The sequence below is a fragment of the Ictalurus furcatus genome, chromosome 12 (assembly GCF_023375685.1).
Source record: "Ictalurus furcatus strain D&B chromosome 12, Billie_1.0, whole genome shotgun sequence".
In the NCBI taxonomy this organism is placed as follows: domain Eukaryota; kingdom Metazoa; phylum Chordata; class Actinopteri; order Siluriformes; family Ictaluridae; genus Ictalurus; species Ictalurus furcatus.
In genome coordinates this window covers 12,335,930-12,348,665 of record NC_071266.1, presented here as the reverse complement: position 1 = coordinate 12,348,665, position 12,736 = coordinate 12,335,930, and the positions used below count along the sequence as shown (strand labels likewise).

The following is a 12,736-nucleotide window of genomic DNA, read 5'->3' as shown; positions in this document are numbered from 1 at the left end:
TAATGTCTCTTACAATAAACCAAATTGTTCAACTCATGTTATCATGCATCATGTCTTGGTCCATTTTGGATGCAGAGAATATTGTGTTAACGTAATTGTTAGCCAAACTATATTCTTTTATGTGCGCGCAGGTGTGTGTGGTGTCAGACGACGGTTCACGACGACTGCAAACCAGCTCTCGGCGATGACGAGTGTTGCGATTTGGGCGAGTTCCGCTCCATCATCATTCCTCCCTCGTACCTGTACCAGCTGAACAAACTGCGGCGCAGACACCCGGATGAGTACTGCAAGGTAAAGCCCCGCCCCCTATATATACACAGTGTGTTCCCTCTAAAAAGTAGTACCATATCATGAAGGTCCAGATTTTTAAAAATGTAATTGTATACAGTAAAGGGGTGTGTGTGTGTGTGTGTGTGTGTGTGTGTGTGTATATATGTATGAGATTAGCTTGCAGCAGTGTGTGGAAGTGGGTGGAGCCCCCTGCTGGTGCTCGCTAACACACGCAGTGGAAACAACATGGGCGAAGAGCTGCTCGGAGAGTTTCGAACCCTACTCAACCCGGTGCAGGTATCTCAGTCTCAATGATGTGACACAAAGAGCGCTTTCGTGTTCTGCCTCCTGATTGGTCAGAAGATATTAATTTTCTAGAACAGCAGCCCTGATAGTAGTTAAGCACTCAGCTTATTCACAGGGAATTCTCATTCACTGTGTGTGTGTGTGTGTGTGTGTGTGTGTGTGTGTGTGTGTGATCTAGGTGTTTGACCTGTCTGAGATCTCACCTTCGAAAGCTCTGCAGCTGTGCACTCTGCTGCCCCCTGGCTGTGTGTGTGTGCTGGTGTGTGGAGGAGACGGTACAGTGGGCTGGGTGCTGGATGCCATCGATGCCATGAAACAGAAGGTACACACACACTGCTTCATGATGTCATCACAAATGTAATGTTAGAATATCTCCGGTTCCTCAAAACAATACAAAATGTACATGCGTCAGAGTTGTATCACACACAGTTGTTTAAATTTTGATGGAAAGTTTTTCTTTCTGTGTGGTGTCTATGTGACGATGCAGAAATAAAAAGATCACAGCTGCCCTTGTATGAAATAACTCTATGCATTTTTTATGTTTGGTGCACAGGTCATAGTGCTCACAGCAAGCAGTCAACGATAAATAATTGAAGTACTATTTTGTTTGGATTATCAACTAATTATTAATAAAATTTTTCATCCTGAGCTATCGATAGTTTATATAGTGTGAAATGAAAGGAATGGTAAGATTGAAATTGCCGAATCGAGATTAAGCTAACAAAATTTAGACTAAAAATGTAAATATTTTACATTCTGTCTCATTGGAGGATTTTCCCTCTACGGTTAATTATGACTAATTGTGACTAATTATGACTTATTTATTTATTTATTTATTTATTTATTTATTTATTTAAGAAGTATTACTATGGAAATTTTCTAGCACCGGTTCTACCTGATTAGAAGGTTAACACACGAGAAGATAGGGCTGCACAATTAATCGAATATCGATTGCGATTTTGATTTCCCACAATTAAATTAACATGATCGACTGCGATATTAAAGTTTAAAGGTTGTCCTTCGCTAATCGAAAACTCCTCTGCAGATCAAATCAAGCGCTTCCTACACTTGCAGCCAATCACCATAGAGTGGCGCAGGGATGACGTCATTTTGTAGTGCCAAAAGCCCCAAATGGAGTTAGCGTTTTAGCCCTCAAGCTGCCAGCTTCGCTTCAAGCTCCAGCGCTTTTGCGCGAGGAGAAATCATGACATTAACATGATGCTAAATGGCACTACAGAGGTTGTCGGGGACATTAAACGTCATCACGTAGAATGGGAAAAAACTTCGCAGATAAACTCAGGGCTCTACAGAGCAACAATTTCATTCGCGTTTGCGACTGAAAAGTTTTTTGGGACTGAATAAATATTTATTTGCACCGGTGCGAGTGACCTGTTCGGAGTTGTATAATACAATCGGGATAAAAAACTACAGGAAGTCCAAAATGCATCTACACCGAGCAACAGTTGCTTTCACACTGCTTTTCATCATCTCAGTCAACCGAATAAGTGTGTAAATACTGCAAAGAAGCCATTATGATGACAAGTAACACTGTACATCATCTGCTTCAACTTCCCGATCTTACAACTGCCATCTTTTATCAATCACGCAAAATGACTGTAACCTGCTCGTGTAGACACAGCGGCATCGGGCGGAGTAAATTAATAATAATGCTAACGCTAGGTGGGTTTAATTCAAACTTCTTTATTAAAAAATTCCTCACCAATCATAATCAAGAGTAGCAACTGTTCAGTCTGTACACATACAGCACGCTGCAGCTCTCCTTCACTTCATTTAAACTCATGGTTGCCAGATATCACTAGATAAGTCAACTCCAGTTTCCATGTTTTGGTTCAATCCCCCAAAAACACTATTATCAGCAGACATGGACACTGTACTGGGGAAACCAATCTACAACTGATAAACAAACAAAAATAAAACTACTAAAATGTAAAAACAGAAAATGTTTAATTACTATGGGTTGCATTTACTATCAAGTTGACATTAAGCTTAGTTCGCTGTTTCCTTAGAAAGCTATTAGCCTTTTTCCTAATATGGATCATTTTTGTGTTAGTTTGCTTTTAATTAGGACTCTAATTTATTTAAAAATAAATATTTTATGCTTGTTTATTTATCAATTAACCAACAGTATCTCATTGCTATTATTTTAATTCAATTAACAGTGACCGTGAGCAGAGAGCTTACATTTAACTGTTTATGATAGACCTCCTGGTTAAAGTTTAAACAAAAAAAGATTGGTATCTGGATCGGTATCGGCTGTAAAAATCCTGATCAGAGCATCAGTAATGAACACCATTAAACTAAAGCGCTTTGCATCTGACGGGTCAATGAACTCACCCAATCACATCCTATATGAGATTCTTCAGATATATACACAATATACAAGGAGCAGATTGAGAACTGGCTCCAGCCCAGAACCATGACAGCGGAAAATGTCTAATAGTGTAGCTTTAAATATATATAAGAGGAGCAGACGTCAAACACTGAATATTGATGTTTATTGTATTTGTTTACAAGGTGGAACAGGTTAACGGTTGCATACAGTCTGTAAAATTAACTGAAAAGATTAAATTTAGTTTTTCAAAAGGTAAATTAATTTGTCATGGCTCACATTATGTTCCTAAATTCTGTCATAATTGACCAGCTCAAGTTTTATCATGCCTACTTGTGTGTTATATTGTGGCATGAGAAAACTTAATAAATGTGAAAGTGCAATAAAAATATGTTGTCACTAAAATCAATTAATAATCGTGATAAATAATCGAGATCTCAATATTGATCAAAATAATCGGGTTTATCATTTTGGCCATAATCATGCAGCCCTACGAGAAGATATTATAAAGATAGGAGAAAGAGTGTTTAACGATCATGTTGTTGCTCTTCTTGCTCTCTTCCTCTCACTATCTGACTGTCTGTCTTGTCTTCGGTCAGGGTCAGGATCAGTTCATCCCACGTGTGACCATCCTTCCTCTCGGGACAGGGAACGACCTGTCTAACTCTCTGGGCTGGGGTTCGGGTTACGCTGGTGAGATTCCTATCGAGCAGGTGATCAGGAACGTTCTGGAGGCTGAAGTGGTCAAGATGGACAGGTCAGTCTGCACACTCACCGAGACACAGCCTATATACGTGTCGAGTTTATATACATGAGAAGAATAATATTTAATATAATGTATATGATCAGTGCTGGGATCACACTGACATCTCCCTTAATTGATAAATCGGCCTGTATTAAAGTTCCACAATTGTGTTGTTTATCAATAAGAATTTTGCTTATGTTAATAGATGTGGCGCTTGTTTTAACACCAGGCAAACACACTGTGGAACATTAGAGGGCGCTAGGAACTCACCTGAAAACAAAATTCTGCCATTTACCTATTTTCTGCCCATATAAAATCGTATTAATCCGTGCTATTTGAATTTTAAGCACTTTAGTTCACCTTGGCACTGCTGACAAAATTTGACACAAATTTTGAAAGATGTAACCTGACATTTTTTCTGATTTTGTACCGCCATCCTCGTCTGTAACAGCCAGCTATCATTATCATAGCCATAAAAATAAAAATGTCAACATATAAAATTTCCATATAGTAGCGCACGCAATAAAAACATGAACAGCTCTGAAGCACAGCCCTGTGGGTCACCATGTTTAAAGCACCGCTCAACTAAAGCTCATAATTTCTGACCTCTATCTAGGGAAAACCAAAGAATTCTTACTTAAATTTAGGATGATGTCCGATGTCACGTACTGTACTGTGACAGTACGTACTGAATTCGATGCAGTACCTACTGCACGGCTGTTGAAACAGTACGTACTAATCAGTATGTGTGTGTAGTATGACTACAATCCCGGACATGTTGGTATTGTCATGTGACCTTCGACATCATCATAAACACAAAAATCTTAAAGGGGTTACCAGATTAAAGCAACCGCACCAATGGCAAAATGCACATCAGGAAAGTGAACTGAATTAGTAATGTAATGTGGGCGCGGTTAACAGGCTGAGGTGAATTCGTTGCCGTTAGCTCGGCCGGTTAAGGCATGATGGAGATCACAAAAACGGTTTCAAATGCTGTGACAACTGTTTTCTTATTTAAACCTTCAACAAGTTAACAATTTATTCGGGTATTGTTAAACAAGTCCTGTTTAACCAAGGTTTAATACTTAAAAAGAGCCGACATGCTGTCTTCCGCCATTTTCTTTTTCTCTGCTTGTCGGCTCCAGTCCCATTGCATTATGGGAATTTTTGACTCTCATAGTGTCCATCGGTTGCATGCTGCAAAATCTCACCGGAAGCAGTACGCCGTCCAGGTATTTCTCACCTACTGTTTCTCGCCTACTGAGAATTCAGACATACTACCCCTCTGGAGTACTGCTTTTTGCCTACTGTGTAGTAGGGTAGTACGCCATTTCGGACGCAGTCGATGTCCTCAGCATATGACATCAGGACAACATGGCCGCTCACGGTGTCAACAGTAAATAAAATATCACTTCACTACTATAAATGAGTTTACAGTAGTCTTTACTTTTGAGCACTCAACATAGACATATTATTTTGGTTCAATTTATAACACTGAGTGTAAAACTTGCTGTTTTGAGAAAGCTGGCTAGCTAATAAAACACGCTTTCATGGAGGTGTCTGTGTCTTTTCCCCACTTTGTAGCTCGAATGAGCTTCAATATTACAGAAGTCGAACGCAGCTTAAATATGGGATTCCACAAGGCTCTGTTTTAGGACCTGTGCTTGTCGATCTGCTAGATACTGTTTTGAAAGCTGCTCTGATATCCAGCAGTACGAGCAGAAGACTTCTTTATTGGGTTATTTAACTGCATTGTATTTAACTGCATTCACACTTCAGGTGGAAAGTTCAAGTCGCCTCCAAAGGAACCTACTTCCGCAAGCCAAAGGTTTGGGCACTTCAGCATTACACGTTTGTCTTCATTACTTAGTAGGATAACATGACTCTGGCTCATGTGGCTCGATGTCTCGACAGGTTTTGTCCATGAATAATTATTTCTCTGTGGGTCCAGACGCTCTGATGGCGCTGAACTTCCATGCACACCGCAAAAAGACGCCGTCCTTCTTCTCCAGCCGCATCATCAACAAGGTCTGGGAGATAGAACACGGACTATAATATTGTTCATTATAATCACACGTTAAAATATTACTTAGACGCATGTGACGTCTCGTCTCCTCACAGGTGGTGTATTTTCTCTACGGAACCAAAGACTGTCTGGTGCAGGAGTGTAAAGACTTGGACAAAAGGATTGAGGTGAAAATGTAAACGTTTTCAATCACACAAAGTGCTCTTGAGGCACAAATATACTTCATTTTCACAACACGTCCATGTGCCTGCGCAGCTGCCACGTCAACGTCATTGTTCACACACTCCAAATGACTGCAGGATATGTTCGGCGGCCGTCTTGCGTGCGTGTACACCTAGTCACTAGTCAACAGCAAGTCCAAATCAGTTTTTAAGTTGTTTTATGCATGTTGGTGTGATCAGTTATGTAAACGTATCATTCTAAATGAGGCGAAGGTGCAAAAAAAAAACCATAACCTACAATATCTATGTCATTTAGAAGATATTGTAATATATATTATATATTTATATATTAAATATATAAAATATGTATTTAGAAACTGATGAGTTGTCATGGTTTCTTAGCAACAGGACAGTCCGGTTTTGAAAGCGGGACGCACCCACCCAGTCATTTCCACACTGAAGCGATGAATAGAATTTACTTTAACGGGCGCAGTCTTTGTTTTTTTTTTGCCTGCAGCAGCTATCAAGTTTTTCTACAAATGTGCGTCAAGTTGAAGTATGCAAGATCACATTTTATATTCACTTATAACTTTCATCATTTTATCGCTGCTTCAGGTAGCGTCCCAGAGCTCGTGTATTTGTCTTCCACTGTAGTGATAAATAAAATGAACTGCAGGGAAGTTTTGTCTTTTTTGCTTCTTAGTTCGTTTGTTTATTATTCAGTTGAGATTTTTACGTTTTTGCATACGGTATGCGTCTGGCAGCAATTACTGGTTTCGGCTCTCGTAAATGGTGCCAAAGTCTGTCAGACCGGCCTTTAGATTGTTCAGACTGAGGAGTGATATAATAATTACTGTAATTCTTTGAAATACAATATTGTGATATAATGATAAACAGTGATAGAAGCCAGAAGCTGTGTGTTCTTGATGGAAGCTGGAGTTAAAACATACCCTTGTGTGTGTGTGCGCGAGACAGTTGGAGCTGGATGGAGAGCGGGTGCCATTGCCCAGTCTGGAGGGCATCATCGTGTGCAATATCGGCTACTGGGGTGGAGGCTGCCGGCTGTGGGAGGGGATGGGAGACGAGCCGTGTCCTCCAACACGGTAAGTCCTGACCGAACCTTCAAGAGCCTTAACGAACCACACCCTAATTTTATTTTATTTTGTTGTATTGTCCTGGGGGTTGTTTCTAAATGTCACATTCTGTCCAGTCTAGCATCTGGGGCATTTTGTAAAATCGCCAATGCTTTAAGTCAGGACACTAACTAGAGACATGAATTCTGGCATTTGGGACGCAGGCTGATTTTCAGACGAGTGAAAAGATGTTGTTAATCTGTCTGGAAGACCATCAATATACTGCAGGTTCATCAGAAGTAAGATGACTGAAGAAGCAGGAGACCAGCAACCAGGTTATAATAAAAGAGATTCTTCATCATGTGCACGATGACAACCTGGGTGTTCTAGCCTAGACCAAATAAAAATCGGACACAGCCAACTTTTATACTTTTATACTGGTGTGTTCGTGCACGAGGACCATATACTGTAGATCAGAGGTTCTACTTTACGTAGCTTTTATGTTTTTGTTTTTTTATGATCAAAAATGTTTCTGAACACTATAACTACTTTGAACAAGAGAACTAGGCTGTAATAACGTGGACTATTTTACATGTAAAACATGTTGTATTGCATTCGTCTTGCATTCTAAGACCATTCGCGTAAAAATTATGTAAATTGGGAGGAAGGGCGCGTCTTGTTATCCATGACGTTGTTAAATCTCCAGCTCTCAGACACTCACTGAACAGAGCAGACGCAGAGAGAGGTGTGAGTGCAGCGGGAAAGCAAGACCTCGCGCTTGCAGGACAGTACTGCCACATTTGGAAAGTTAATAAGGTTTGTCCAAAAAGTGACTAGATGCTCTGTCTGGTTTTTTTTTTTTTTTTTTTTTTTTTTTTTTTCTTGAACATAATTTACGTCCCCTTCTGATCTCTCCTGGGTTGAGAACCACTGCTATAGATAATACCCAAGGCTAAAAAAGGTAAATCATGTAAACTTGTATAAATCCTGAATGAACAAAGACAGTTGCCGAAATCACATTAAATTTAAATGATTTTAAAATGAATAAATTGTATATCCATCAACAAATAATCATGGGGGGGGGGGGGTATAATCCCACAATTCCTCCCTTTGAATGACTCTAAAGGCGTTCATATAAAGCAAGATGAAACGTCCTGTACTGTCCTACAAACTGTAACCACGGGCCAGGTGATTATCCATCTACGTATCTCAAAAAGTCTTACTCGTCTACCCATGTAACAAGCATAAAATAATCATGTCATGTTAAATGCAAGTGTCGGGTCACACGTGTTAACCCACCACCTAGCATGTTAGAGTACATTCTGTTGCTATCTATTGTAATCAATCAATCAATCAGTTATAACTAAAAGGTCAATTAGTTGATCAACTTCAGATTTAAGCCACATTTCTGTACTATATACCTTTAGTAATGTGTATTATGTGCCATGTGTACTGATTTAATCCTGTGTGTGTGTGTACCCAGGCTGGATGATGGGCTGCTGGAGGTGGTCGGGGTGTTTGGATCGTTCCATTGTGCTCAGATCCAGGTCAAACTCGCCAACCCTGTTCGACTGGGCCAGGCACACACAGTGAGGGTGAGGATCGTGTGTGTGTGTGTATTAGCAGATTTGATAAGTAATTATAGACACACTCATGCTATGAGCAAATTCACTTTAATCATTACTATAAAAATTTCATATTAATCAGCTCTTTAATGGTTATTTTGTAACCTTGATGGAAATTTGAATGGGTTCTATATAATATAAATAATGGCAGTAAATAATCTCATATCAGATATAATGTGTTCTGTGGGTGGAGTAAAAGCTCTATGGCTGCAACAAAGAACCAAATCATTATTGTACACATTTAAATAACAAACTAATTATGGTCATGAATTGATCTGGAATTTATTTTTACTACAAAAAGTCTGAGAACCCCAGTTCTAGAGTATGAGCAGTGAACCACTGAGTTAGCCAGCTATATTTAAAGAAGCGGGTTGTAATATTTTTTTATTATAAACAAAAAATGTATCATTTAATTAATTATTTTAAAGAATAGAAAATCTGTGACCGAGTTTGTTTTTGTGCAGTAACTCCGGATCATTTAATAGTTTCAGGCATTTGGTTAAACACTTTTCTGGTCCCGAAATTAGCTCCTCCCTCAGCTGGAACTGAAGTGGTCAGCCTTAATCCTTTTTTTTTATTTTTTATTTTTTATTTTATTTATTTATTTCTTCCTTCTTCTAAAAAGGCAACTTACTAGGCATGTGTAGTTTCAGCAGCGTGCTTCTGTCAGTGCACATTCACAGGCAGCAGAGGGCACTAAATATCACACACTGTCCCTTTAATCACAGAGATGTCAGCAGGATGTTGTACTGTGCAGTTAAAACAGGTGTTTTAAAAAGTGATGTCATATGATGACGTGCATGTGTGATTGGATGAACTAATTTAACCTTAATTGGTGTCATGTGATTATCATGCCTTATGGCTCGTTAAGATGTTTATGATGTGCGTGTTGATCATGCAGCTGGTCCTGAAGAGCTCGCGCATGCCGATGCAGGTGGACGGAGAGCCGTGGGCTCAGGGCCCATGCACCATCACCATCACACACAAAACTCAGGCGTTCATGCTGTACCACAGCTCCGAGCAGACCGACGATGAAGAGTCCAGCGCTTCGGACGCTGAAGGGCCATCGGGAAAGCATGCTCACGCTCCGGAGAACAGCTCAGAATCTCAGTGAGGCTTCGGCTGCATCCCAAAGCCATGCAGCTGTAGCGGTCTGCTCTGGCTGCTTCATTTAAAATTCATTCATTTTTTTCACTGAATGACATTCACAAATCTAATTACAAACTGAAAGTGTAACGTTTACAGACCTGCCCACCTTCATGCACTCTTATCCGCTGCAATGGAAACTGGAGTGTGTGTATATATTCAGGGCTTACGTGTGCGCATTCTAATTAATTATTGTCTGTAACCCGTATTTTCTAGAATTAAAAGAAGGTGTGAATGTAAACATTTCCCGTCTCTACTATGTCACCTAAAACAAATACGCACACTTCTGTTTCTACCTTAGACTTGGATTTTATGATTTAATAACATGCTAGTTTTTAGGTTAGCCTGTTTATGTAAATGCTAGTTTGTTGGTTACATGCTAGCTTTTAGGTTAGCCTGTTTACTTACAAGCTAGTTTGTTGGTTATGCACTAATTTTTAGGTTATCCTGTTTGCTTAAATGTTTGTTTGTGGCTTACATGCTAGTTTTTAGGTTAGCCTGTTTACTTAAATGCTAGCTTGTTGGTTACACAGTAATTTTTAGGTTAGCCTGTTTACTAACATGCTAGTGTTCTTCTTGTATAATCTGGACTGCTCATATATACACTGTTTTATGGTGACCATCAAATGGTGGGGGGGAAGCAGCCGCTTGTCTGTTTACATGCACACATTTGGGGAAAAAATTGTTACGTAGAAATTAATAAGAAAGTGTGTATACACTGTAAAACCATGTGGTGGTTACCGTCAAACCCTGTGTATATGCACACTCCAGATTCTACCTGACACAAGTGGCTATATTGAAAATGTCCTGGTTTTTTTTTTGTGGTGGTGTTGGTTTTTTAGCTACACATTATTTCCTCTGCAGGGTTGGCAGGTCTGCATTAACAGCACTGTTTCTGAAACACTGAACATTATGATGTCACGCCGTATAAGCGATGATCACATGCACTGATTTTTGTCTCATTAAAAACTAGCTGCAGGAGTTTTTTTTTTAAGCTTTGCAAGCAGTTTTGTGCAATAAGAGCTTTATGCTTAGGGCCACAGGGCAGTCAGTTATTATATATTTATTATATATTTTATATACGTAGTCCTGTTTGAGTCACATGACCTTCATTCTGCATTGTCTGCAATCTACATTTCTTTCTTTTTTTTGTTTTTTTGGTCCTGAGATTTTTTTTTTCCGTTTACAAACCTGATGAATGTTTGAGTTTATGAATTTTTCTACCACATTAAATACCTAATATTTTAGCACCATTAACTATATTGTCCAAATATGAGTATAATACATACATATACGTGTGTGTGTGTGTGTATGTATGTATGTATGTATGTGTGTATGTATGTGTGTATGTATAAATACATATAGGTGTATATATAAATTCATAATTATTAATGACTGCCACATTTCAGAGAACTCGTATATATTGATAATAATATATTGCGGTTGCCATGATAACAATAGTCTTAACCAATTATCGACACATGTTTACTGTAAAGCTGTGAAGTCACAGGACCAAAAAAACCCTTCACCTGTATTGTGTTGGGGTTTTTTTTTACAAATTGTTATTGTTTTATTTTATTTATACACTGTCCTTTCCTGATGCACTGCCATAACTCACTGCCATGTGTTTTAGTTGCATTTTCCACTTACACTGTAGTAGAGGTGTGCGTGAACATTTTAAGAACTTGCTTGGTTTTAATTACCCAAAATATATACCTATTAGCATATTTAAACCAAATTTTCTTTTAATGAAGATGAATGAATATGGTAGTAGACGCGTACTCAAGCAATCTGCCACAGCTTTACCGTACATGTTTGGCGCTTGTGGGCGTGGCCTGTTCAGCAGCTTCTTTTTTTTTTTAAGTTCCTACTGAAACATTAATAACTACTGTATACTGTATATCTTCTAAATCTATTTAGTCAAACACAAATTAAATAACACACTAATTAGCGTGAAAATTAGTTTGATTTACGTGTCACATGCTCGGCTTTGTACTAGCTTTGTTTTCAGACTAGATTAACAAAGCAAGCTAACTTTTCTAGCTACGTACTCTCACCAGAGGCACCAACGATCTCTGAAGAAACGTTCAGACTACACGCACTGTAGGATTGGGCCGAGGAATAATTTCATGGATTATTGGATTTTTCACTTTACAGAATTATACCAAATCTAAATTAGAAATAGCTGTTCCTGTGGGTTTTTTTTTGTTGTTGTTGTTGTTGTAATTGATGGTGTGCACACCTCTACTTTACATTGAATACATTTGTATTTAATTTAACTGTCTGTCTTTCGTATGTGTGAGGCTGTAGTGCTTCTCTTCTGGATTTTAGACCAAAAAAGTTTGAAAAATGTCCTATTCTTTCCTTTCAATATATTGAATTTTAGGTTAAAATAATTTGCCTAACTGAGATCTTATCAAAGTGTGATTACTTAATACTAGAAATATATAGATATAGTAGAATAATCACTAAACCAATTAGCCCTATGTGTGCCCTATGTGAGATTTTCTGAACGATTACGAATTAATATTTTTGGATGTGCTAAGATTTTGGAGTTTAGGTTAGATTCCATTTGGCAAAAGTGTTATTTATTAAACTTTTTATTCAGTTGAATGACTGACAAACTCAAGAATTTGCTGTTACTTTGCAGTTCACAAGCTATATTAATTCTAAATATGGTCATGTATGTATTATTGAATCCAGCGAGATCGAAATCATACAGTATTCATTTGGCATTTATATCTAGTTGTTATCTTGCCAATATTTTATATTGCTGTTCTTGTTGCATTAAACATCTTCATGACACAAAGCCACAGATGCTTTGAGAGATTTCATAACAGATTGCACAAATGTTAATTTCTCTTTCAAATGTTGAGAAATTCTGAATGTGATTGATGAAATAAAGAATGAATGTCCAAGCAAACAGGATTGATGTCTTTTCCATCATTTCTTAAGTATTGTGATTAGCAGTGGTGGAAATGGCCGAGATACACTTGGGGGACTCTAGTTGGGGTTATATAAACATAAATATAAA

General features: G+C 38.4%; 1 protein-coding gene across 2 annotated transcripts in view; it reads left to right on the top strand.

The window, feature by feature from the left end:
* dgke (diacylglycerol kinase, epsilon) overlaps positions 1-12,698 on the top strand; it is a 14,462-nt gene extending 1,764 nt beyond the window's left edge. Inside the window, exons 2-11 of one of the 2 annotated variants that reach the window (XM_053638371.1) lie at positions 132-291; positions 448-567; positions 755-898; positions 3,526-3,683; positions 5,451-5,499; positions 5,586-5,699; positions 5,793-5,864; positions 6,834-6,961; positions 8,415-8,526; positions 9,458-12,698. In XM_053638371.1, the coding sequence (XP_053494346.1) occupies positions 132-291; positions 448-567; positions 755-898; positions 3,526-3,683; positions 5,451-5,499; positions 5,586-5,699; positions 5,793-5,864; positions 6,834-6,961; positions 8,415-8,526; positions 9,458-9,670 (1,270 nt within the window). In that variant the 3' untranslated portion in view covers positions 9,671-12,698. Of the gene's footprint in view, positions 1-131; positions 292-447; positions 568-754; positions 899-3,525; positions 3,684-5,450; positions 5,500-5,585; positions 5,700-5,792; positions 5,865-6,833; positions 7,748-8,414; positions 8,527-9,457 lie in introns of those variants that run through there. The other variant, XR_008387324.1, reaches the window with a different exon arrangement.
* Positions 12,699-12,736: the final 38 nt, after the last annotated feature.